The 26,787-nt window shown below is 46.7% G+C and overlaps 2 protein-coding genes across 5 annotated transcripts in view; both read right to left on the bottom strand.

Moving 5' to 3' along the window:
• TMOD4 (tropomodulin 4) overlaps positions 1-13,526 on the bottom strand; it is a 109,694-nt gene extending 96,168 nt beyond the window's left edge. The window contains exon 1 of one of the 3 annotated variants that reach the window (XM_069218480.1): positions 13,029-13,526. In XM_069218480.1, coding sequence (XP_069074581.1) covers positions 13,029-13,442 — 414 coding nt within the window. In that variant the 5' untranslated portion in view covers positions 13,443-13,526. Of the gene's footprint in view, positions 1-2,821; positions 2,963-12,224; positions 12,362-13,028 lie in introns of those variants that run through there. The other 2 variants (XM_069218482.1, XM_069218481.1) reach the window with 2 other exon arrangements.
• Positions 13,527-14,197: 671 nt separating this feature from the next.
• The window catches only part of VPS72 (vacuolar protein sorting 72 homolog), a 40,833-nt gene continuing 28,243 nt past the window's right edge, over positions 14,198-26,787 (bottom strand). Inside the window, exons 5-6 of one of the 2 annotated variants that reach the window (XM_069218484.1) lie at positions 17,160-17,304; positions 14,198-15,856 (exon numbers count right to left, since the gene is read on the bottom strand). In XM_069218484.1, the coding sequence (XP_069074585.1) occupies positions 15,475-15,856; positions 17,160-17,304 (527 nt within the window). In that variant the 3' untranslated portion in view covers positions 14,198-15,474. Of the gene's footprint in view, positions 15,857-17,159; positions 17,305-18,170; positions 18,293-26,787 lie in introns of those variants that run through there. The other variant, XM_069218483.1, reaches the window with a different exon arrangement.

Here is a 26,787-nt window from a genome sequence, read left to right as displayed (position 1 = left end):
ACCCTTGACTCTTGTGCTGGGAGGCGGAAGCTTGAAATAAGAGGTATGTCTTGTTAGATACTGGAACTGTAGGTAGGATGCAGGTTATATGAGCAAGTCCCTGGTAATGAAGGCGAATTGCTAGTCCTGGGAGCCAGGCCCTAATACTGCAAATTGGTCCCTGGTCTCCTGAGCTAAGATCTGGAAATGGAATGCACCGAGCAGAACGGGGCTATTGGTTCTTGTATTGGACCCAAGCTCTGGTACTAGGAGCTAAACCCTGGAAAATGGGGCCCTTCCATTGGTTCTGTCAGCTAGGCCCGGGTATTAGAGCCAGCCCCCGGTGCAATGAGTTAGACTTGAATATTGCAAACTCTGCACTGGTATGGTAGGCTTACCTGAGATACTATGAACTATTCTCTGTTCTTTTGAGGTGGCCCTGGTGTTGTGCACTAGATCATGGAACAGTTGGTCACACCCGCGAAAACCTAGGCCCCAGAGCTGTGTGCTATAACCAGATACTAAGTGCAATATCCTGCACCTGGCCACTGGACCAAGAGACTGGGAGCTAAGCGCTGGCAGCAAGATACTGGTGCTATATGCTAGACCTAAGCACTGACAGCCTGGCATGAGCACTGTGGGTTAGACTTTGTACCGAAAGCTAAATCCTGCTTCAGGATATCAGTCAGGGCTTGTATGTGCTAAAACTAATGATGAAAGGATTGGGACCTTCCAAAACCGGGAAGGGGCGGACCTCAAGTAAAGAACATTAAAGGCCCTTCTTCTACAAAGAACATACCTGAATCTGTTGTATGGAATAACAAAAAAAAAATCCCAAAATTATTTCTCTTAACATTTGTGCAAGCATCAGTTCATGGAGCACATAAGAACTAAGTATTAAGAAAGTGTACACATTTCTATATTCTTCATTCATAAAAGAATGAAATGGATGAATTCCTCCACCAGGGATTATAAAGTGAGTAAAGATTTTTAGGTGAATATGTAAAAAAAAAAAAAAAAAAAAAAAAAAAAAAATGAAGAAAATACTAAAAGTTCCATTACCAATAACTCCGGTTTAGAAGGGGAAATTGAATGCACGAGTCCAAGATTTGATGGGGCAAAATTGGAGATATGGTGTAAATATTTTCAACAGAAAGTATATTTACCATCACAAACATCCAGTGTCATGCTACGGACTGAATGCAATTCTTCAGGTGTCTATCAGTAATGTTCAGCTGGGTTGAGAGGTCGCAATTATCAGATGTCTAGGTAATTTTGGTGTCAATTTTTCTTGACAATAATGTCAATGTGTTTCAACCCTGGACGATTGCAGGGTCTGTTCAGGGCATGAACGTGGTGCAAACATTTTTTGGCAGGGCTGATGTATGTAGGACTTTTTTGTATGTCATCTACTGGTACTTGTGCACAGTTTACAGTGGTTGATGGGAAAGCTAAGGCTGTATTGGAGGAGCTGTAATCCGGCAAGGTGGACTAGACAGGCCCTGGCAATAAGAACTATAGGCTGGTGTGGGGAGTGAGATATATACGCTGGTAGTAAGAGCTAAGCCCTGATGCTGTGACGCGGACATTGGTGACACAAGCCAACCTTCACAGTGTGGAGACATGAAATGAGGTGTTTTCACATCAGCAGTGATGTAGGGGCACATGCGGCAAGACAGGAAATTTGTCACACCCATGGAGGATCAGATTCCCCAATGAGGGTCAACACTTGTGGTACAACATACACCTACAAGGGATACTTAACACTACGAAAGGAGAGGACACTCGGAATAACTCCATGGGGACTTAAATCCCCATGGGTTGAGTTGTGAGGGAAGGGCGGTTACCTCACTGTAAGTCAGTATGTGGGCGGTCATCTCCATGTGGACAGTCTTCGGATATTTACCCCCTGTGAAGTTGTCTCTGAGATTTTACCTCTAAGTCTGCACCCCTTAGGAGGCCACACTCTGAATCTTTGTTAAAGGGACCCTCTCATTAGTATGTCTACAGGACCTACCTTGCAGCAAGAGTACTTATTTCACCGCGAGTAATGTGTATTGGGGGAGTGGCGAGTCTGAAGACATACGGGGGACTTCCCTCCCTGTGAGTCAATGTATGGCTGAGGGCATACCTTACTGTAAGTTTCTTCAAAGGGAACATCCGTGGAGTCCATGAGTACCTGCCTCCTTGTGAGTGACTCTCTGGAGGCCTTCCTGTAAGCTGTGTGTGTGGGGCGCGGAATGGTTTACCTCACTGTCAGTCTGTACCTTTATGGTCAGTCTGCGGAGGATTTACCTCCCTAGAAGTTTATTTACAGGGATTAGACGTACATCTAAGTACGAGGAACCAAGCTCGCTTTGCCTGACCCGGCGGAGTGATACTATACTGTCACAATCTGCGTATAACTTTCCTCCCTGGTAGATACTGCACTGGGAGCCAACCTCCAAGAGCTGTGTGCAGAGAGTTTACTTCGTTGTAAGTCTGTGTACGGGAGATTTACCTCCCTGTGAGTAGTCCCGTGCGCAATGTGGGTGGCACTAAAAACTTACTTCCCTGTGAGATGTATGCTGAGATGGAGAATACTTCCCAGTAAGTTGTGTGCAGGGAGTTTTTAGCAGGGAAGGGTGTAACTTTCCCTCCCTCCCTGTGAACATGTCTAGGGCCCTGTGGCCTCCCCACAGTCAGCCTATATGAGAATGACCTCACTGAGACAGAGAGGGAGGTGGGTGGACGAGTGACTGGTACGTATAAAAGGGGGGTATGGAAGTTTACCTCACTAGGAGTCTCTCGGTGGGGGTGGGGGGGTGAGACATAACTGGCTGAGTTTATCCCCGGGGCTTACCTTCGCGTGAGCCGGGTTTCTGCTGTCCTGGAGGGAGCGGAGTAGATCCGTGGGTCACTCGGAGGTGGAGGGCTCCTGGGAGGTGGTGGGTAGGGAGAGCTAAGGGTGCCGCAGGTCCGGTGCCCTGCAGGATGAGTGAGCAGAGCAGCAGGCTGGTGGGGGCGGGAGGGCTACTGAGAGCTGGAGGGGGAGGGGGTGACATCAGCATTTTATTATTTTGGCTGCAGCTGGTGAACAGATCATATGGACGGGTGGAGCCCCGTCATCGCCCGGAGGGCTGTGGACATCGTGTGGTGAGAACCGGCACAGCACACGCACGGCCGCTCGCCAGTGCACTTTGGAGTTCTGAAGCACATGGGTGTCAGCTCCAGCGCCTAGAAGCTAAGCTATGCGGTCTGCAGAACACAGCGCGCGCACTAGTGCCCGAGAATAGGGACACAATAGCAGCTTAAAGGCCTGGGATATTTTTAGCAGTCTCACAAATGCCCAACTTTCAGCGAGCCTCTTGTGACCACCGTCAAACTTTCTAAGGCATGAACGTAAATTCCCGCAAGGTAATTAACACAGTACTTTGTCCCAGGAGTGCTCTAGAATGGTTGTATGTCAAAATATCATTAGCAAAAATATTGTCTTATAAAAATAGAGTGGCCGAAATTTCACTTACAAATACACCGTCGCACTGGGAGTAGAGTTTGTTTTATTAATGCCGATGGAACCATATCTGGTAAACAACATTTAGGCGCAATGTTTAGGTGAGGTGATATTATGAATATGATATTCTGGTGCAATACCGTATTTTCTGGCCCCATATCATACTGATTCTTTCAACGCATCAGTACGGAAGATTAATAAATATAGGCCATTTCTCACACAATGTTTTGGACTAGTATTGCATGCCAGGGAAGTAGCCACCGTTCACTCAACCCCGACCGCTAATACTGGATACTTTACACAAGCCTCCCCTCTTCACAGCCCCTAAAGCCCCTCAGGTCATACAAGGATGCGGACAGCAATGTTATCTCTGGGAGAGCATTTTCAAAAATATAGGTTGTTGCTGGGCATCCTTTCACCATTTAAGGCTTCCTACATTTTGGTCACCCCCTCCTCAGCTGTGACTTTAAACGAGAATATGCAATTTCAGGAACCTTACTATGGGGTTGTGAAAAATCAGCAGAGCCAATAATGTGCTGTGCAAGTTCCACAGTGGCCATAGGTTCAGCTATGCAAGATTTACAGCCCTAGCACTGGGTTGTGCCAGATTTGGGGACATACTCAACACTGGGCTGAGCAAGTTGGAAACCCAGTAACGAGATTTGTAAATTCAGCAATTTCAGTTCTTGGCTATGCAATGTCGGCATTTACAATACGAGGATGTGAAATATTAGCAGCACCAAATACTGGAGGTGTGCATAATCAGCCACCCTAATTCTGGGATGTGCAAAATGAGCACTCCCACTTCTGGGATGTGCAAAATAAGCAGCCCCAAAACCGAGCTGAGCTAATTTGGTCGCCCAAATAGTGAATGTGCAAATTCAGCAGCACCCATACTTTTCAACACATAATCTGAATCCCCCCAGATTGGACTGAGCAAAATCCACAGTGTACTGACCAGTCAATAAAATCCCACCTCTGCTGTGTGCCTATGGGATAAGTGAGCAGATATAGTCTTCACCTCTTTGTAGGAGACATTCTCAGCTCATCCGAGAGTTCTATCACAATCTATAGGGAGAACCTCAAGTTAGCTTTGTAACGGCTGACTCCACAGCCCCAGCCTTGTGTCTTTCTGTTGCACACCAGGTCCTTGGACTGGGAGGGTACAAAGTTTGAGTAAAAAGACAGCTGACGTTTTGGGCAAGGTGATAGAATACATTGCAAACAACTAGAAAGTGACATACGTAATGATTAAAATATTCTCAGCCGCTGAGCGAGCTACAGCTGGAGTCCAATGGCATAGCAAGCAAGGGAGCTTTCATTCACTTGGTTCGTAGGAGAGCCGATACACACCGCCTACTTTCAGACCAGGAAGAGCCAAGGTCTAGGTTCATTAAGTCAGTGGGGGTGAGGAGGTAAACAAAGGGCTAAAAGTCTCCCTGGAGACCCATATATGGGTCAAAAGTGCTCTCACCCACTAATTGTGGCATGCTTCATCACAGGGCGTGCTACAACACCCCGTGCATAACCAATACCAGGGGTGGAGCTATGTTTTTTGTTTTTAATTTCATAAGACGCTCAAAGGGATCCACCTTCCTATATATCATTAAACCTTCCCTATTAGTATCCCTACTATTGTTTTGTGGGTCTCCTAGATAGGAGTAAAAACACCAAATGAGATGGTCTCAGGGTCCTTCCTCAGGACTCAGAACCCTACAAATCCCATCACCAGTCACTCCTGCTTGTTAGACTGTGATGAACGAGTTACTTACCTTCGGTAACGACTTTTCTGGTGGATACATTAGCTACCTGTGGATTCCTCACCTGATGAATACTCCCATGGCGCCAGCATTTGACGGAAATCTTCTTACTAGTCTCTGCACGTCGACGAGGACGTCACTCTAGCCCACGCGACGCCGTCTGACGTCATACAGGCAATAAGAAGTCCTCGCCGACGTGCCGATGACAGTACCAACATTTTTTACGTGCATGAGAATAATAATAATAACCCAATGCAATGAAAGAGCAAAGCAACATCTCTTAATATTGTAAATCACACAACATTGCAATAAAATAGCTGTAGATTTAATATAACTTTTTTTTTTTTTTTTTTAAACAAATAAATATATTTATACATACGAATCATGTATATACCCAATATATATATAGATTTATATATAAATATACACATATATACAAATATCATACATGCAAAATGTATTGCAACTTTGAAGACCAAAAGGAGCACACTCAAGGATTGCTTGGAGAGACCAAAAAGGCAACGGGGAGGCGGGTGGGACCGTGAGGAATCCACAGGTAGCTAATGTATCCACCAGAAAAGTCGTTACCGAAGGTAAGTAACTCGTTCTTCTGATGGATACAACTACCTGTGGATTCCTCACCTGATGAATAGAGTCCCAAAGCAGTACCACGCCCGGCGGTGGGTGCCTAAATGGTCAAACCAAGAAATCCTGCAGCACTGACCGTGCAAAATGACCGTCCCTTCTGACCTCAGAGTCCAAACAGTAATGTTTCACAAAAGTGTGAAGGGACGACCAAGTTGCGGCCTTGCAGATGTCAACCACAGGAACACCCCTGGCCAAGGCCGAAGAGGCCGACTTAGCTCTGGTGGAGTGAGCTCTAATGCCCTCAGGCGGATCCTTCTTTGCCAAAGAGTAACAGATTTTAATGCAAAGAACAACCCACCTGGAGAGTGTTCTCTTGTGGACTGCCTTTCCTCTCCTCTTGCCCACGTATCCGACAAACAGCTGATCCTCCAGCCTGATACCCTTCATTCTGTCGATATAGAAGCTCAACGCCCTTTTTGGGTCCAGGCGATGTAGTCTTTCTTCCTCCTTTGAAGGATGAGGCGGAGGATAAAACGTGGACAAAGTGATTGTCTGAGCCAAATGGAAGGGTGAAACAACCTTCGGAAGGAAAGCAGCCTTGGTCCTCAACACCACCTTATCCCCATAAAACGTTATATAAGGGGGTTTAACCGATAAGGCCTGCAACTCACTCACTCTCCTTGCAGATGTTATAGCTACCAGGAATACTGTTTTAATAACCAAATACCTTAAGGGGCAAGAATGCATAGGCTCAAAAGGGGACCCCATAAGGAAAGTCAGGACCAAGGACAAATCCCATTGAGGCATAACGAATGGTTTTGGAGGATATTGATTCAGAAGACCTTTCAAGAATCTGAGAACAATAGGGGATTTAAATAACGATGGTTGGTCTGGAAGACAAATGAAGGCTGACAAGGCCGACAAATAACCCTTAATGGTAGCTACTGCACAACCTTTCTGCGCTAGAGACAGTGCAAAAGACAAAACATGTGACAGATGAGCATGTAAGGGATCAATCTGTCTCTCTCCACACCACATAACAAATTTAGACCACCTATTAGCGTAGATAGATTTAGTGGAGTGTCGCCTGGCCGCTAAGATAACATCCACTACATCAGGCGGGAGAGAGAAGGAACTCAGGTTGCCCCGTTCAATCTCCAAGCATGTAGGTGCAGACTCTGGAGGTTGGGGTGTAAAACCTGCCCCTGCGACTGCGAGAGGAGGTCTGCCCTGAGAGGGAGACGGAGCGGAGGGCACAGTGAGAGTTGGAGAAGGTCGGAGTACCATACCCTCCTTGGCCAATCCGGAGCTATTAAGATGACTTGGGCCCGGTCTTGGCGAATTTTCCTCAACACTCGAGGAATCAAGGGTATGGGGGGAAACGCGTAAAGCAACTGGCCGCACCAGGTTATCTGAAACGCGTCCCCCAACGCTCCCTGCATCGGATACTGGAGGCTGAAGAATAACGGGCAATGCGCGTTCTCCCGAGTGGCAAACAGATCTATCCGAGGAAACCCCCACATCTGGAAGATTAAACAGACTTGATCTGGATGGAGACGCCACTCGTGGTCTGCCGAGAATTGGCGACTGAGACTGTCCGCACGTACATTCAAGACCCCGGCCAGATGATTTGCCACCAAGCAAATCTGATGGTCCTTTGCCCAGGACCATAGCCGAAGAGCTTCTCTGCAGAGAAGGTACGACCCTACTCCTCCCTGTTTGTTTATGTACCACATCGTGGTAGTATTGTCCGTCAGGACCTGTACCGACTGACCACGAAGGGATGGGAGGAAGGCCTTGAGAGCCAAACGTACAGCCCGTAACTCCAACAGATTGATATGAAACACCTGTTCCTCTGGAGACCAAAGCCCTTTGATCTCCAGATCCCCCAGATGAGCTCCCCATCCTAGGGTGGAGGCATCCGTTATTACCGTGGCCACTGGTGGCGACTGCGCGAACGGCTTCCCCTGTGAAAGATTGTTGCCCGCAATCCACCACTTCAATTCCACAGCAGCATCTCTGGAGATCTTGACAGTACCTTCTAAATCTCCCTTGTGTTGAGACCACTGCCTTCGGAGGCACCACTGAAGAGCCCTCATGTGCCAGCGAGCATGCGTGACCAACAGAATGCAGGAGGCGAACAGACCGAGCAGACGAAGGACCTTGAGGACTGGAACTACCGCTCCATTTCGAAACATTGGAACCAATTCCTGAATATCTTGAATCCGCTGAGGCGGAGGAAAGGCTCGACTCAATGTTGTATCCAGTACTGCCCCTATGAACAGGAGGCGCTGAGAGGGCTCCAGGTGAGATTTGGGCACGTTCACCGAAAAGCCCAGGTCGAACAACAACTGGGTTGTTGACTGCAGATGATGCGACACAAGCTCCGGGGACTTGGCTTTGATCAACCAGTCGTCCAAGTAAGGGAATACTGCTATCCCCTTCCTTCTGAGCTCCGCCGCAACCACTGACATCACCTTTGTGAAGACTCGAGGTGCTGAAGTAAGACCAAACGGGAGGACCGCAAACTGATAGTGCTGCGACCCTACCACAAACCGGAGATACTTCCTGTGCGACTTGAGTATCGGGATATGAAAGTAAGCATCCTGCAAGTCGACAGACACCATCCAATCTTCCTTGTTCAACGCCAAAAGCACCTGTGCTAGGGTCAGCATCTTGAACTTTTCCTGTTTGAGGAACCAATTCAAGATCCTCAGATCCAGGATTGGTCTCAACTGACCATCCTTTTTGGGAATCAGGAAGTATCTTGAGTAACAACCTCGACCCTTTTCCTGCTCTGGGACCAACTCTACCGCGCCCTTTGAAAGGAGGACTTGAACCTCCTGTTCTAGCAACAGGAGGTGTTCTTCTGAACAATAAGATGGGCGGGGCGGGATGAGGGGCGGGAACTCCCGAAAGGGAAGGGCGTAGCCTTTTCCCACAATGCCGAGAACCCAAGTGTCCGTTGTGATAGACTTCCACTTGTGGAGAAAACGCTGTAATCTTCCCCCTACAGGAGAGGAGTGAGTGGGAAACGGTGGAAGCCTAAGGCTGCTTCCCCTGCTGCACCCCTCCAGAGGACGAAGAAGAGGCAGAGTGCTGTTGAGAGGCTCCTCTGGTACGGACCCCACCCCTCCCCCTCCCTCTAAATGACCTATAGGGGAGGGAAGAGGCGGGTTGCTGGAACCTCCCCCGAAAGGAAGAGGAATAAGAGCCACGCCCAAATCCCCGAAACCTCCTGAAAATTCTAGAAGAGGCAGAGGAAGAAGGAGCTTGCAGTCCTAACGATTTGGCTGTGGCTCTGCTCTCCTTAAATCGTTCCAAGGCTGAATCTGCCTTGGCTCCAAACAGTCTGTCCCCATCAAACGGGAGGTCCAGCAGGGTCGACTGCACATCCGCAGAGAACCCTGAGTTTCGGAGCCAGGCCTGTCTTCTTGCCACCACAGCCGTGCCCATCGCCCTGGCCACCGAGTCGGTCGTGTCCAGCCCAGACTGGATAATCTGGGTCGCGGCAGCCTGGGCGTCCGAGACCACATCCAAAAGACCCTGGGGAAGCTCCGTGAATGAAGACGAAATATCATCCATCAGCGCATGGATGTACCTCCCCAGAATGCACGTGGCGTTGGTGGCCTTCAACGCCAAACTGCATGACGAAAATATTTTCTTGGACTGCGCATCCAGTTTCTTGGAGTCTCTGTCTCCAGGCACCGTCGGGAAGGAACCAGGCGCTGACTTTGAGGAACAGGAGGCTTGCACCACCAAGCTCTCCGGCGTAGGGTGTCTAGAGAGAAAGCCAGGGTCAGATGGTGCAGCTCGATACCTCCTGGCCACAGCCCTATGAACGGCCGAGGAAGACACCGGCTTCTTCCACACCTCCAACACCGGATCCAGCAAAGCCTCATTAAATGGCAAGAGAGGCTCAGCTGCAGCAGAGGCCGGATGCAATACCTCTGTCAGCAAATTCTGCTTTGCCTCTGCCACCGGCAAAGGCAGGTCCAAAAAGCTCGCTGCCTTCCTCACCACAGCATGAAAGGAAGCAGCCTCCTCCGTATATTCCCCTGGAGATGAAAGGTCCCACTCAGGGGAAGTGTCCAGCCCACTGGCTGTATCCAGACCATGCAGTCCGTCTCCAGAGTCCTCAATCTCTCCCTCCTCTAGGACTCGCTGGTACTCTTGCTCTTCTAAAAGACGGAGAGCACGCCTCCTCGAATGAAGTCTCTCCTCGATACGCGGAGTCGACATGGCCTCCGCCGACGTCGAAGAACGGCGCCGATCTCCAGAAGCATCTGACGCCGCGTCCGGCGCCACAGGCAGCTTCGGCGCCGAGGCAGGAGCCGGAGGACGAGGTCTTGGAGCCAATGGACCAACCGGAGTCACAGGGCAAAATCCTGACTTCGACGGAGGGGCAACCTCCGGGGCCGAAACATCCGAAGCCACCGGAGCGGCCACCGACGCCGGCACCGGCGCCGAGCCCACATTCCCAAAAGGGAGAAAGGGCATAAAGGGTGCCGGCCGAAGAGGCGCAGGATCACCCAACGAAAAGGCCAAGGGCCCCGAAGGACCAGCCGGAGCAGCTCCTGGAGCCATCTGCTGAAAGATGGTATACATCGCATTAAGAAACGCGGTACTATCGGCTCCAGGAGTGGGAAAAGCCGGATACTGGGGTGCCTGGATCGAGGGCGACCCCGACGCCGGCCTCGACGTCTGCGACGCCGGAGAAAACACAAGAGGCTGCACCACCTCAATCACTGACGCCTGACCAGGTGAAGTCGGTGACGCCGGAGAGGGCAACGGCGTCGATGGATGCGGCGTGACCGTGGGGCTGACCTCCCAAGTCCTCCGACGCCGAGCCGAAGGTGACCTCGAATGAGACTCCTTGCTGGAGTGACGTCGTGAGTCTCTACGGCGCCGGGAGTCTCGATGACGCCGGTGAGACCTTGGCGAAGAAGACTTCTTATGATGTTTCTCCTTCTTCTTTGACTTTGCCATGAATAACTTGGCCTCGCGCTCTTTGAGGGCCTTCGGATTCATGTGTTGACATGAATCGCAAGTCGAGACGTCGTGGTCGGAGCTCAAACACCATAGACAGTCGGAGTGAGGATCTGTAACTGACATCTTGCCCCCACACTCTCGACAGGGCTTGAAACCCGACTTCCTCTGAGACATTGTTACCGCAGAGAAGACTACGCAGCAGACAATACACTGTAACCGCGAAGGTAACAGTAACTCCCTCGAAGATAACCGTTTCGAATGCACGGAAAAAAGGGAACTGTCATCGGCACGTCGGCGAGGACTTCTTATTGCCTGTATGACGTCAGACGGCGTCGCGTGGGCTAGAGTGACGTCCTCGTCGACGTGCAGAGACTAGTAAGAAGATTTCCGTCAAATGCTGGCGCCATGGGAGTATTCATCAGGTGAGGAATCCACAGGTAGTTGTATCCATCAGAAATCATGCGTTGACCTTACTTGTCTACAAACTTTATGAACCAAACTATACGCTTCATCTCACAATGTCATTTGTGAGTTTAGTAAACACCCCTTCTCCCAGTTGTTTGATATGACCACTGTCAACGTAGTAAATTCTCTAGATGCAGTGAGAACTCTTCTATCAGCTTTTCAACCCCATGCCCACCTGTTAGGCCCACAGGCAGTGATAAAGTGTACTCTGAAAAAACGTCTGGTGAAGGTCAACGATTTATGAGCATTCCTCTCGACATATTTACTAACAACATTTAAAATTTGTCCTATAGAGTCTCCTTAAATACACAAAAATAACTCTTTAGAGGCAGTGTTGGAAAGGTGAAGAAGAGGGTATTATACACTGGTTAAGCCACCTACTTTCTTTTTGCATTGGGCAAAATGTCACATTCAAAATCAAAACTGATGGACTCAAATCAAATAAGGCTTCAGATTTGGCATTTTCAAACCACACTAAATATGGAATCTCACCTCAGCCCAATTAGCCATAACTAAGTCCTCAAAAGTGAACAATGTTTATTTTCATATTTTTACACCAAAGGCTCCATACACACAAAATATCAGACAGGGATCTTACCTGAACAGCATATAGCTTTGCCAGCAACCCTTTCCTCATTCAGCCTTCTATCAAGGCATAACAATTGGACATTAATTATGTCTAACCTCTGATGTTGTGCATTGTCTAGTTCTAAATGCTTGCTTACCCCACCCCCATACACACTATCAACACATGCAACAGGACTGGCCTAAAACAAGCAGAAGCACTCAACAAAATAAAACACGCACCACATAAAGCGTGCTCATGTATCTGGGGCCAGGCAGAGGTTTAAAAAAAAAAACCTCACAAGCTCAAATTTTAAACAACTTAACTTTTGCAGAACTTCAAAATCAGTTTACCATCCTTGAAAAAACGCGTTCAAACCCACCTCAAATGACGATGTGATACAACAGCTGGGGAAGCTTTTGTGTGTGATATAACGATGGACACAGATGTTAAGAACAGCCCTGTCACAGGGTCACTGTAATGGAGACTCGCAGGCGATATTATAGTATATGGTTTGTTAGTTTTTTGTGTGACAAATAACAATTCTATAGTTCTTTTCTTTCTATTCTGTTTTCTTTCTCTTTGCTTTTCTTTCTTCTCTGTGGTCTCATGTGGTCTTCACCCTCTTCATTCTTCTTTTCCCAGATGGTGACTCAGGAGGCACATGGGGAAAAAGAAGAATACAAGATTGTTGGTGGAGAGTTAAGTATTAATACTGCTCTTTTATCTTACGTTCCCTGGTCTGTCTGGCTCTCCTCTCTTTCTTATTCTCGGAAATTTTTCCCCTTTTTTTGTTCTTCTTTTCCCGTTTTCAGGGTTCCTTTCTGTGCTGTCTCTTTTCTTTCTTTGCTATCTCTTTACCTTCCTTTGCTGTCCCTTTTTCTCTGTGTTATTTAAATCTAACGAGGCTACCCTCTATTTGGGATTGCTTTTTTACTCCCCTGGTACCCTTTAGCAAGTATGTATCGAAATCCTAAACAGAAAAATAATCCTTAACCCGATTCTCCTAACCATACACGGGACGTGGAAAAGCTAGGTGTTACTACTACGTTTCACCCAGCACCAACAAAACAAACCAAAACAAAACAAACAAAAGAAAGAAAAACAACAGTCTTCAAGTAATCGGTTTTTCCTTCCTCCCACCATTCCCGATTGTATTTCTCCCCGTCCTATTACAGGACCGTACCTGGCGAGGCCATGCTCTCCCCAGAGCATGGTTGGTCTGCTTGCCTCGCCTCCTCCTGCTCCTCCACCAGGGCGTCGGAAAGGTTGTCGGGCAGTCGCCTTCAGTTTTTCCCTCGTTCTGGGGTCTTCTATTCTCTTCCGCTCTTTCCTGTGGTCCGCCTGCCGGTGCTGTCCCTGCCAGGTTCAACCACCCCCTGGTGAGAAACGAGGTGGGTTTAAAAATCCCGCCTGTCACTGCAGTCGTCCTCTGATTGGCTGTTAGGAGATGTTCATCCAGGTCAGCCTCTCTGGACCCGATGATGCCCCGGAGTAGTGCTGGGCCGGATCTCCGATGGTCGGCCCAACACAAGCCCCTTTCATTCATCACCGCAAGAGTAGGGTTGATGCATGACAGACATGGTTCTTGACATTGCATAGTAACATCAATGGTTACCAGGAATTTAGCTGGTACTGCCTTAAAACAGACTCTTCGAAAACCACCTAGAGGCGATATAGCGATGGCTGCAGAGGGAAACCATTACTGCTTTTAACATGAGAGCGATTGTTTACCCACACTGGGTGACAGGCTTTATATAGTCTCCATACAGAGACAACATGGAAGTTTGTCACACCTCCTTAGTGTTAGATATACATGGTGCTTTTCAGCACAGATGTTTTTGCTACTTTTTCAGCAAATCAAAGTAAAAAATATGTAATTTTTTAAGGATTTGTGTGCATTATAATATATAATTCCACCACCAAAGTTCTTCATAGCATTTAGTTCTTTGTATTACTACTGGCAAGAAGAGAAGCAGTGATCCCATCCCTCAGCTACATTCCATGCGCCCAGCCCAGGTTCGCAGGATATCATCACATACTCAAAAATTCAGGCAAGGTGTAGGTATGCAAACTACAACTTTCAGGTTATTTCCACCTCCTTCTGAGGATAACTCATTCAGATGCACAATACCCAAAACACCATACCAAACTCTGGTCCCCCAGCGACCTCAAACTCTGGCAAACACTGAGCAATCTGGCGAAGTGACAAGAACAACGAGCAAAGTTGCCATTCTGAGAAAGCCGGTGGCAGCACATATTCCCCACCTGAGTGACAGATCTAAAGTTAGAAAAACCGTACGTAACCAAGAAACGGTTAAAGGCGTAAATAAACTTTTACAAATTCACAACTGATGACAATTTAAGAAATTCGATTTATTTTTCGTATTTGATCGACCCACTAGCTCTGCTGGTAGTTTTAACAAAGTGTAGACTTTGGAATGGGAATTCTGAGCTCAAAACTGGAAAGTCAACAAAATGTGCACGTCGCAAAAACATGTACCAAGAATAAAAACAACAGAACATTAAACAAAATTAGTCTTGTGCATGCATTCTGCAATCTCCTTCCAAAGATTACTAGCATGCTTTAGTACTAGAACCTGAAGTACCACGATCCCTGTAGACCCCTTCACAAACATCACTGGCAAAGTGTGTGCTGTTATCAACAGGCAGACAGAAACTTTGTTTTTTTCCTTTTCTTTGTTGTATTTTAAAAAATTGCACCTGCATACGAAGATGAAGGGCACACTAAAATGTACAATGGAATATGATCAGTAAATCCATATTCTATATCAAGAGTATTTATTTACTGAAAACCCTTCTAATTTGAAATAAAAGTAGTGAAGGGAGTTATCTTGAAAAACAGTCTGAAAAGTCTTATTAAGCCAGTATTAGTATTAATACACTTTGAATTATGCCAATATTTTTTTTAGAGACATCATCTTGCTTACACCCAAGTTTCTAATCAACTTCAAACAATAATTCACCTCAACTAAAGGCATTACAAATCAAGAAACATTATCTAAACAAAAATGCATAAAGTGCTGCCCATTAACTGCAATACTGAGCTACACCGCTGCCTCTCAGTCTGGATGCTGAAGACACCAACATAAAGCATCCTTCCTGACCTCTTCACAAGACAGGGGAACTCAAGGGGCTTTTTTTTTCCAAATACATCAGGTTCAGGTCTGCAGAGTGGAAGGTGTAGAAGTACATATGGTGAATATGTTGTGCATGTGTTTAGATTTGGCAAAATTGTAAATGGGATTACAGGGGTTGCAAAACAAAGGTAATGAAAAGCCTGGAGACAGACAACCTTATTTTAGTAATGCCTAAACTGCTTCCTCACATCTATTACTCTTTTCTTGCACTCGCAAAGCACTGATTGTTTAAGGAAGTCATATTTTTGTGCTGAAAGAAACGCTGGTATCCACACAATCTATGAAAAGGGGACGAGGGGGGCTTCCCCAGCAGGATTACTTGCAGTGTTTCCTGAGTGAAAAATAAGTTAAAACATAGTTTTCATTCAAAAATTCAGGTGCATCTTTCCATCCCATTATATCATCAATGGGTCAACAGGAGTTTAGCTGGTACTGCCTTAAAACAGACTCCTAGGGTCACTTGGCCAAGTTTCATGGCCCAGACTGCTTAATTATAATCTTCTGTCTTCCGGAGCGGGCACCAGAGTCATTAACAGAAGGGCTGGTCCCTAGAGCCGCCGCCATCGCCGCATTTGGCAGCCCATGGGCCGTGATGTACTTCTTGTAGGCCTCACGGATTATCTTGAAGGACCGGATGCTGGAGTAGGGGATATCCGTAATAGGGTCCCGGTATTGGGCAAGTTTGTGGGTGACTGGGCAGATCTCCTTTACCGGGACCTTGGCTGGCTTGGATTTTGGAAAGAATTTTCTCAAGGTGGCTTCGTCGCTAAACGTGATGAAAGTGCGTGAACACTTGCCAACAGTTGCTGAAACGGAGGAGCCATCTGCGTTGTGTTGAGTATCTTGGTCCAGCCTGGGAGGGGATATAAATATATGAAAACAAATGACAAAACTGTTCAAAAGATCAGAATCATTTGAAATAATGCATGTAAAAGATATTTTGGGCTGGGAAGGAATCTGTACTAAAATTATGATGGGCTCTTCAGTAGAGTATTGAGGATAGCTGGACTTCATTTTAGGGAGTCCGCTTATAGGCAATCAACAAATCTGAATGCCGTGCTGTGATTTTTACGAAGGTCCGTTCTTGTTAATGAAATCCTGCTGTATACATACATTCAACAACAAAATTTGCAAAATGCCTAAAATTTGAATCACAGGCTTAAACATCTGGAACCCAACAATATGAGGAATCCATGAATTTTATGCAGAGAATAGGAAAGCATGATGTTTTGTCTGCAGAAAAGGTCCCAGCAATCCAGGTTGAAGCAATTCACTACAATCTTCTTCACTTATCAAATAAATGTGAAACATGCAGAATGATTTAGAAGACCACTAACGTTCCATATGTTGGTTGATTGTTTGGCAGTAGAATATTGGATCATGACTGCAGAGGTTATCGGGCCAGGAGGCCTGAGTGACGAAGGAATGGGATGGGGATTGTCACTGCAATGATTTTCAAGATTCCCTGTACTTATTTTAATTTTATCTTTGGTCTCAAACGTGCATTTCTTCTTGGGGGAAGATGGAATGCGACAAAATTAGGACCACAGGACTAGGACATCACATACTTTAAGAGATGAAACTATTTCCAGGGAGGAAAATTACATTTGTTGACAGTGCTGCTATTTTTAAGCATGACTTGACAACACAGCAGTGCCTGCAAAAATATACTATTCCCAATTCTTCCATATATACGTAGAGTGGGCTGGCTCCACCCAGAGAATTATTTTTCTCACGCTTCGTGCTGTTGGTTATTTCACCTTCTAGGAAGTGCTCGCTGTAGAATGCAGGAGGGATAACTTTACATCCTCTCTCAATCATTATGCTGTTTGTGTGACTCAATTCTATCTCGTATGCATAAGCTACACAGAAAGAAATCATTTTTTGCTACCGTTTCCCAGCGGTCGTGAAGCCAAGGTGGCAGAATATGTGACAAGGAGCATTTGTGCATGCTTCTTTTTAAATAGCATTTGTAAAGACATTCGTTTGCATGCATAGGCATACTGAAGCCAGGCCCACTGGCTGTGCCAATGCTTGTTTTTATTAGGTCAACATAAGATGGATACACGTAGATCAAAGAACACATTTTTTCTACAGCAAGACAATTATGAAACGTTTACAGAGAAGAAAAATTGTAAATTAGTATGTAAACATACCCCTCGACATCTACGTTCTCGTCCTTTAGGTTGACCTCAGCAATCAGCGGCATGGTTGTTGAACAGTAGCGGATGGTTGGCCCATCCCACTGTTGCTTTTTATGAACCTGTTTTTTCTTGTCGGCTTCCAGCCTCTCATAATTCTCTGAAAAGAACCAATGTGTAGGGAACAGTCACAATTGGGAACACTTCATGAAGAAGAACCATCCCTCTGCTGTGTTACTGCACTGGCTCTGTCATGCATTAGAGTCTGCCCACCACTAGGGAATTTCTTGATACCGCACAAGCACCCCTGGAGACGACGATCATGGGGTTATCACCATGTCTGCTGATTAGTCACAATCGAGAGTCCTCTGTCCAGATTAGCAGCCGTGCAGGGACAGAAGGCTCTCAACAGCACACATTAAGTAATGAAACAACTCTATAACTTAAGTGGATTCTAGTGAATCAACGTTAGTTTAAGGAAAATTGCTCAAAAGGTAGTGCAAGAAATTAGAATAAAGTCTACTCCAGAGAGTGAACAAAATTTATTAGATCCTTGGCTTCTCTCATCAGACATCCATCAAGGGGCCTCTTATGAGCCTTCCTTAAGTTCTGAACACAACACCATGCCAATGGGCACTAAATAATCATCATTCCCGTATCTCATTCTACCTAGTACTCAAAGTATGAACTGGAAAATGGTTACTACCAAAGGAAACTTTAGTAAACCAGCAATCAGAAGGCAAAGGCTTGGCGACCAAACACATAAAACATTAGATCAAATTAAAGACTAAATTAAGACTTTGGGCCACGTCAGTTCCCAAATAGGACATCACTGCAGCAGTCCCTAGCCTTTGCGAGAAGGAAAGCACTAATCACATGTAATGTTTAGCATGATGAATTTTCATATACACTTAATTGCCTGCATGCAATCTATATGAATGATTTTGTCACACTGATTAAAAGGGGTTCTCTGCTTTGCAAAAGGAAGTGCTACAGTTTATTCTAATATCATACCACACTGGTTATTTTCTAGTTTTTCAACTACCTTACACCGTTTTTAGTCTTTTCTTTTCTCTTGTACCCTTCTCTCGTGTTCCCTCCTTCATTTTTTATAGGCTCCTGGGTGCTCGTCAAAAAAGGCACACTCGCTGTTCGAAAAAAAAAATCAACCAGCAACAAAATCACATTGATGAATAAAATAGAATGCTCCTGCTGACAAGCCCAAGACTGTAACCACTGCTTGTCACACTGAAGACTTACCATAGGATAGGCATAGGATTTTTTCTACTATGTCACTAACACCCAGTACCACTGAATGAAACACACTAGAATATCAATACTGCAGTCTTCAACAGGACTCGCATAGTAACAAGCTCGAGACCTAGAGCACTGCTGATCGTTCTATACACTTATCCAGTGACAAGCCCCATCTGGTGACACTATCGCACTTCATCCAGATCTGGTAATAGAAACAGTCTACAAGTCCTTCTGCGCATGCTCTGACCATTAATGGTCCATACTGTCCCAATGCAAGACTCCGCATAAAATACTCATCTAGTGACACGGACAGTGAAAGTTGAACGTCATAAACACTAAAAACCAATATTAGTCAATGCTCAAACATGACAGACTCTCAACCTCCGATGACCAAAACAATTAGTGACTTTAGAGGATATTTAATTAACACATAACAACTTTTAGTGATTTACTTCCAGTTAGATCGCCGACTAGCTGAGTTTATTTCTTTTTGACGGTCACAGTAAATAAAAACCTTAGCATGCCGAGCTCGAACTAAGGGCCATATGTACGAACACATATTCCCATTGACACAGAATGGGAAAAACCCTTTGCTACATCTGGCCCTAAATGACTCAATATCCTCAATGCTGACCTAATTCCTGCCAAACACCATCAGCCAATCCAGATACACCTATGAAAGGTGCTATACCAATGGTTAACAAACATTTTAGAACCGGGACCCACTTTTTAGAATTGAAACTTTCACGACCCACCTAACTTTAATGGTCATGTGGGGCGGCGATTTAAAAAAAAAATGTAACTAAAGCTTCTTTTGGTAGCGCATTATCTTTAATGGACAGCACATTTGCCGTTGAAATGGCCACTTACTTTGCACAGAGATAAAGTTTTATACTGACAGAAATATACAGCACACAAATGATAACGTGTGGCAATTGGGGTTTTGTCAATATTTTCCTTTGTGCATCACTAAGTGTCCTGATTTGTTTTGGCCCTATTAAATGGGTGTACAGCAAAATTACAAAAAAAATAGTTATAAATCGAGCGGCATTTGGGAGACATGTTACTATCATTATCTTGGTGCCACGGGCACTGCAGATAAGGCTGTTACCCATTATCCATGAAGGGGCACTTGAAATGAACACATCCTTAGCATTACTGCTGGCAAGCCTGCCTGATGAACTGAGATGACACTAATCTTGCACATGGTGGCCACTAATGTAATTTGTGGTCACTATCACAATACTAATTTTGGTAGCTCGTGATTTTCATTCAGCACAAGTAGCTGTTATTACAGAAAAGGTCAGATACCCGTGTCCTAGATCATTTCCTTTCACAATCCCTGTACTCCAGCAAGACTGTCACCTAATTCACTTAAAAAATTCCTCTTGCTTTGCAGTTAGAGAAAGAAAAGTAAACACCAATCTTGCAGCAACTTACCAGTAGACTGACATGTGACCTATGTCTCCGAAGCACCAAATGTGACAAGTTCAACACAGAAATTAAAGGCATCTTTTTTGCTCCCACTTTTGTGGCCTACCAAAAATCGTCTCCCGACCCACAGTTTGGGAAACCCTGCCCTAGACTATCAACGCTGCTCATCATACTCCACCATCAAATAGTGACATCTATGCTGCCTTCTATTGCTGGATCAAAATTCCTCAGCAAGGCTATAATATATTGTGCCCCCGTCCCATATATATATATGGAAAATGTCACTTACCCAGTGTACATCTGTTCGTGGCATGAGTCGCTGTAGATTCACATGCTGTGCATTATCCTGCCATCTAGTGTTAGGCTCGGAGTGTTACAAGTTGTTTTTCTTCAAAGAAGTCTTTTCGAGTCACGAGACAGAGGGACTCCTCCCCTTTCGGCTCCATTGAGCATGGGCGTCGACTCCATCTTAGATTGTTTTCCCCACAGAGGGTGAGGTAGGAGTTGTGTATATAGTAAAAAGTGCCCATGCAATGGAGTATGTATGTACATAATGTGTATAAAAAATATTATATATTTACAAATTTATAAATGTACAAGTTTCATCAACTTATAACGGCTACAGGCTCCCGGGGAGTCGGGAGGGCGCATGTGAATCTGCAGCGACTCATGCCACGAACAGATGTACACTGGGTAAGTGACATTTTCCGTTCGATGGCATGTGTAGCTGCAGATACACATGCTGTGCAAAGACTAATAAGCAGTTATCTCCCCAAAAGCGGTGGTTTAGCCTGTAGGAGTTGAATTTGTTTGAAATAATGTTCGTAATACAGCCTGTCCTACTGTGGCTTGTTGTGTTGTTAACACATCTACACAGAAATGTTTTGTGAATGTATGAGGCGTAGACCATGTGGTTTTGCGAAATTGTTTGGTTCTATCAATGTAATACATGAATGCTCTTTTGATGTCTAGCGTATGTAAGGCTCTTTCGGCTACGGAGTCTGGTTGTGGAAAAAAGACTGGGAGTTCCACTGTTTGGTTTAGGTGGAACGGTGATATAACTTTTGGTAAGAACTTTGGATTTGTCCGGAGAACCACTTTATGTTTATGTATTTGTATAAAGGGTTCTTCTATAGTGAATGCTTGAATTTCACTTACTGTAGGAAGTTGGCTCTGTATGTGCTATTTCAAAGTAAGGAATAGCATGCACAGAGTCCAAGGGTTCCCCTTAGAGGTAAAATAGTGGTAAAAATAGATAATACTAATGCTCTATTTTGTGGTAGTGTGGTCGAGCAGTAGGCTTATCCAAGGAGTAGTGTTAAGCATTTGTTGTACATACACATAGACAATAAATGAGGTACACACACTCAGAGACAAATCCAGCCAATAGGTTTTTGTATAGAAAAATATCTTTTCTTAGTTTATTTTAAGAACCACAGGTTCAAATTCTACATGTAATGTCTCATTCGTAAGGTATTGCAGGTAAGTACTTTAGGAACTTCAAATCATAAAAATTGCATGTATACTTTACAAGTTATTGACAAATAGCTGTTTTAAAAGTGGACACTTAGTGCAATTTTCACAGTTCCTGGGGGAGGTAAGTTTTTGTTAGTTTTACCAGGTAAGTAAGACACTTACAGGGTTCAGTTCTTGGTCCAAGGTAGCCCACCGTTGGGGGTTCAGAGCAACCCCAAAGTCACCACACCAGCAGCTCAGGGCCGGTCAGGTGCAGAGTTCAAAGTGGTGCCCAAAACACATAGGCTAGAATGGAGAGAAGGGGGTGCCCCGGTTCCGGTCTGCTTGCAGGTAAGTACCCGCGTCTTCGGAGGGCAGACCAGGGGGGGTTTTGTAGGGCACCGGGGGGGACACAAGTCCACACAGAAATTTCACCCTCAGCAGCGCGGGGGCGGCCGGGTGCAGTGTAGGAACAGGCGTCGGGTTCGCAATGTTAGTCTATGAGAGATCTCGGGATCTCTTCAGCGCTGCAGGCAGGCAAGGGGGGGATTCCTCGGGGAAACCTCCACTTGGGCAAGGGAGAGGGACTCCTGGGGGTCACTTCTCCAGTGAAAGTCCGGTCCTTCAGGTCCTGGGGGCTGCGGGTGCAGGGTCTCTCCCAGGCGTCGGGACTTTAGGTTCAAAGAGTCGCGGTCAGGGGAAGCCTCGGGATTCCCTCTGCAGGCGGCGCTGTGGGGGCTCAGGGGGGACAGGTTTTGGTACTCACAGTATCAGAGTAGTCCTGGGGTCCCTCCTGAGGCGTCGGATCTCCACCAGCCGAGTCGGGGTCGCCGGGTGCAGTGTTGCAAGTCTCACGCTTCTTGCGGGGAGCTTGCAGGGTTCTTTAAAGCTGCTGGAAACAAAGTTGCAGCTTTTCTTGGAGCAGGTCCGCTGTCCTCGGGAGTTTCTTGTCTTTTCGAAGCAGGGGCAGTCCTCAGAGGATGTCGAGGTCGCTGGTCCCTTTGGAAGGCGTCGCTGGAGCAGGATCTTTGGAAGGCAGGAGACAGGCCGGTGAGTTTCTGGAGCCAAGGCAGTTGTTGTCTTCTGGTCTTCCTCTGCAGGGGTTTTCAGCTAGGCAGTCCTTCTTCTTGTAGTTGCAGGAATCTAATTTTCTAGGGTTCAGGGTAGCCCTTAAATACTAAATTTAAGGGCGTGTTTAGGTCTGGGGGGTTAGTAGCCAATGGCTACTAGCCCTGAGGGTGGGTACACCCTCTTTGTGCCTCCTCCCAAGGGGAGGGGGTCACAATCCTAACCCTATTGGGGGAATCCTCCATCTGCAAGATGGAGGATTTCTAAAAGTTAGAGTCACCTCAGCTCAGGACACCTTAGGGGCTGTCCTGACTGGCCAGTGACTCCTCCTTGTTATTCTCATTATTTTCTCCGGCCTTGCCGCCAAAAGTGGGGCCTGGCCGGAGGGGGCGGGCAACTCCACTAGCTGGAGTGTCCTGCTGGGTTGGCACAAAGGAGGTGAGCCTTTGAGGCTCACCGCCAGGTGTGACAATTCCTGCCTGGGGGAGGTGTTAGCATCTCCACCCAGTGCAGGCTTTGTTACTGGCCTCAGAGTGACAAAGGCACTCTCCCCATGGGGCCAGCAACATGTCTCGGTTTGTGGCAGGCTGCTAAAACTAGTCAGCCTACACAGATAGTCGGTTAAGTTTCAGGGGGCACCTCTAAGGTGCCCTCTGTGGTGTATTTTACAATAAAATGTACACTGGCATCAGTGTGCATTTATTGTGCTGAGAAGTTTGATACCAAACTTCCCAGTTTTCAGTGTAGCCATTATGGTGCTGTGGAGTTCGTGTTTGACAGACTCCCAGACCATATACTCTTATGGCTACCCTGCACTTACAATGTCTAAGGTTTTGTTTAGACACTGTAGGGGTACCATGCTCATGCACTGGTACCCTCACCTATGGTATAGTGCACCCTGCCTTAGGGCTGTAAGGCCTGCTAGAGGGGTGTCTTACCTATACTGCATAGGCAGTGAGAGGCTGGCATGGCACCCTGAGGGGAGTGCCATGTCGACTTACTCGTTTTGTTCTCACGAGCACACACAAGCTGGCAAGCAGTGTGTCTGTGCTGAGTGAGAGGTCTCCAGGGTGGCATAAGACATGCTGCAGCCCTTAGAGACCTTCCTTGGCATCAGGGCCCTTGGTACTAGAAGTACCAGTTACAAGGGACTTATCTGGATGCCAGGGTCTGCCAATTGTGGATACAAAAGTACAGGTTAGGGAAAGAACACTGGTGCTGGGGCCTGGTTAGCAGGCCTCAGCACACTTTCAATTGTAAACATAGCATCAGCAAAGGCAAAAAGTCAGGGGGCAACCATGCCAAGGAGGCATTTCCTTACACAACCCCCCCCCAAACGAAAGAGGATGAGACTAACCTTTCCCAAGAGAGTCTTCATTTTCTAAGTGGAAGAACCTGGAAAGGCCATCTGCATTGGCATGGGCAGTCCCAGGTCTGTGTTCCACTATAAAGTCCATTCCCTGTAGGGAGATGGACCACCTCAACAGTTTAGGATTTTCACCTTTCATTTGCATCAGCCATTTGAGAGGTCTGTGGTCAGTTTGAACTAGGAAGTGAGTCCCAAAGAGGTATGGTCTCAGCTTCTTCAGGGACCAAACCACAGCAAAGGCCTCCCTCTCAATGGCACTCCAACGCTGCTCCCTGGGGAGTAACCTCCTGCTAATGAAAGCAACAGGCTGGTCAAGGCCATCATCATTTGTTTGGGACAAAACTGCCCCTATCCCATGTTCAGAGGCATCAGTCTGCACAATGAACTGCTTAGAATAATCTGGAGCTTTGAGAACTGGTGCTGAGCACATTGCCTGTTTCAGGGTGTCAAAGGCCTGTTGGCATTCCACAGTCCAGTTTACTTTCTTGGGCATTTTCTTGGAGGTGAGTTCAGTGAGGGCTGTCACAATGGATCCATATCCCTTCACAAACCTCCTGTAATACCCAGTCAAGCCAAGGAATGCCCTGACTTGAGTCTGGGTTTTTGGAGCTACCCAGTCCAGAATAGTCTGGATCTTGGGTTGGAGTGGCTGAACTTGGCCTCCACCTACAAGGTGTCCCAAGTAAACCACAGTTCCCTGCCCTATCTGGCATTTGGATGCCTTGATAGAGAGGCCTGCAGATTGCAGAGCCTTCAAAACCTTCCTCAGGTGGACCAGGTGATCCTGCCAGGTGGAGCTAAAGACAGCAATATCATCAAGATAAGCTGTGCTAAAGGACTCCAAGCCAGCAAGGACTTGATTCACCAACCTTTGGAAGGTGGCAGGGGCATTCTTTAAACCAAAGGGCATAACAGTAAACTGATAATGCCCATCAGGTGTGGAGAATGCTGTCTTTTCTTTTGCTCCAGGTGCCATTTTTATTTGCCAGTACCCTGCTGTCAAGTCAAAGGTACTTAGAAATTTGGCAGCACCTAATTTGTCTATGAGCTCATCAGCTCTTGGAATTGGATGAGCATCTGTCTTGGTGACAGAATTGAGCCCTCTGTAGTCCACACAAAACCTCATCTCTTTCTTTCCATCTTTGGTGTGAGGTTTGGGGACTAAGACCACTGGGCTAGCCCAGGGGCTGTCAGAGCGCTCAATTACTCCCAATTCCAGCATCTTGTGGACTTCCACCTTGATGCTTTCTTTGACATGGTCAGATTGTCTAAAGATTTTGTTCTTGACAGGCATGCTGTCTCCTGTGTCCACATCATGGGTACACAGGTGTGTCTGACCAGGGGTCAAGGAGAAGAGTTCAGGAAACTGTTGTAGGACTCTCCTACAATCAGCTTGCTGTTGGCCAGAGAGGGTGTCTGAGTAGATCACTCCATCTACTGTGCCATCTTTTGGGTCTGATGACAGAAGGTCAGGGAGAGGTTCACTCTCTGCCTCCTGATCCTCATCTGTTACCATCAACAGATTCACATCAGCCCTGTCATGGAAGAGCTTAAGGCGGTTCACATGGATCACCCTCTTGGGGCTCCTGCTTGTGCCCAGGTCCACCAGGTAGGTGACCTGACTCTTCCTTTCTAGTACTGGGTAAGGGCCACTCCATTTGTCCTGGAGTGCCCTGGGAGCCACAGGCTCCAGAACCCAGACTTTCTGCCCTGGTTGGAACTCAACTAGTGCAGCCTTTTGGTCATACCAAAACTTCTGGAGCTGTTGGCTGGCCTCAAGGTTTTTGGTTGCCTTTTCCATGTACTCTGCCATTCTAGAGCGAAGGCCAAGTACATAGTCCACTATGTCCTGTTTAGGCTCATGGAGAGGTCTCTCCCAGCCTTCTTTAACAAGGGCAAGTGGTCCCCTTACAGGATGACCAAACAAAAGTTCAAAGGGTGAGAATCCTACTCCCTTCTGTGGCACCTCTCTGTAAGCGAAAAGCAGACATGGCAAGAGGACATCCCATCTCCTTTTGAGCTTTTCTGGGAGCCCCATGATCATGCCTTTTAATGTCTTGTTGAATCTCTCAACCAAGCCATTAGTTTGTGGATGGTATGGTGTAGTGAATTTATAAGTCACTCCACACTCATTCCACATGTGCTTTAGGTATGCTGACATGAAGTTGGTACCTCTGTCAGACACCACCTCCTTAGGGAAACCCACTCTGGTAAAGATACCAATGAGGGCCTTGGCTACTGCAGGGGCAGTAGTCGACCTAAGGGGAATAGCTTCAGGATACCTGGTAGCATGATCCACTACTACCAGGATATACATATTTCCTGAGGCTGTGGGAGGTTCTAGTGGACCAACTATGTCCACACCCACTCTTTCAAAGGGAACCCCCACCACTGGAAGTGGAATGAGGGGGGCCTTTGGATGCCCACCTGTCTTACCACTGGCTTGACAGGTGGGGCAGGAGAGGCAAAACTCCTTAACCATGTTGGACATATTGGGCCAGTAGAAGTGGTTGACTAACCTCTCCCACGTCTTGGTTTGTCCCAAATGTCCAGCAAGGGGAATGTCATGGGCCAATGTTAGGATGAACTCTCTGAACAACTGAGGCACTACCACTCTCCTAGTGGCACCAGGTTTGGGGTCTCTGGCCTCAGTGTACAGGAGTCCATCTTCCCAATAGACCCTATGCGTTCCATTTTTCTTGCCTTTGGACTCTTCAGCAGCTTGCTGCCTAAGGCCTTCAAGAGAGGGACAGGTTTCTTGTCCCTTACACAGCTCCTCCCTTGAGGGTCCCCCTGGGCCTAAGAGCTCAACCTGATAAGGTTCAAGCTCCAAAGGCTCAGTTCCCTCAGAGGGCAGAACTTCTTCCTGAGAAGAGAGGTTCCCTTTCTTTTGCTGTGCTGCAGTTGGTTTCCCAACTGACTTTCCTGTTCTCTTGGTAGGCTGGGCCATTCTTCCAGACTCCAGCTCTACTTGTTCACCCTGTGCCTTGCATTGTGCTCTTGTTTTCACACACACCAGTTCAGGGATACCCAGCATTGCTGCATGGGTTTTTAGCTCTA

Source organism: Pleurodeles waltl, chromosome 12 (assembly GCF_031143425.1).
Source record: "Pleurodeles waltl isolate 20211129_DDA chromosome 12, aPleWal1.hap1.20221129, whole genome shotgun sequence".
In the NCBI taxonomy this organism is placed as follows: domain Eukaryota; kingdom Metazoa; phylum Chordata; class Amphibia; order Caudata; family Salamandridae; genus Pleurodeles; species Pleurodeles waltl.
Note: the sequence above shows the minus strand (reverse complement) of the source record. Positions and strands in the feature narration are given on the sequence as shown.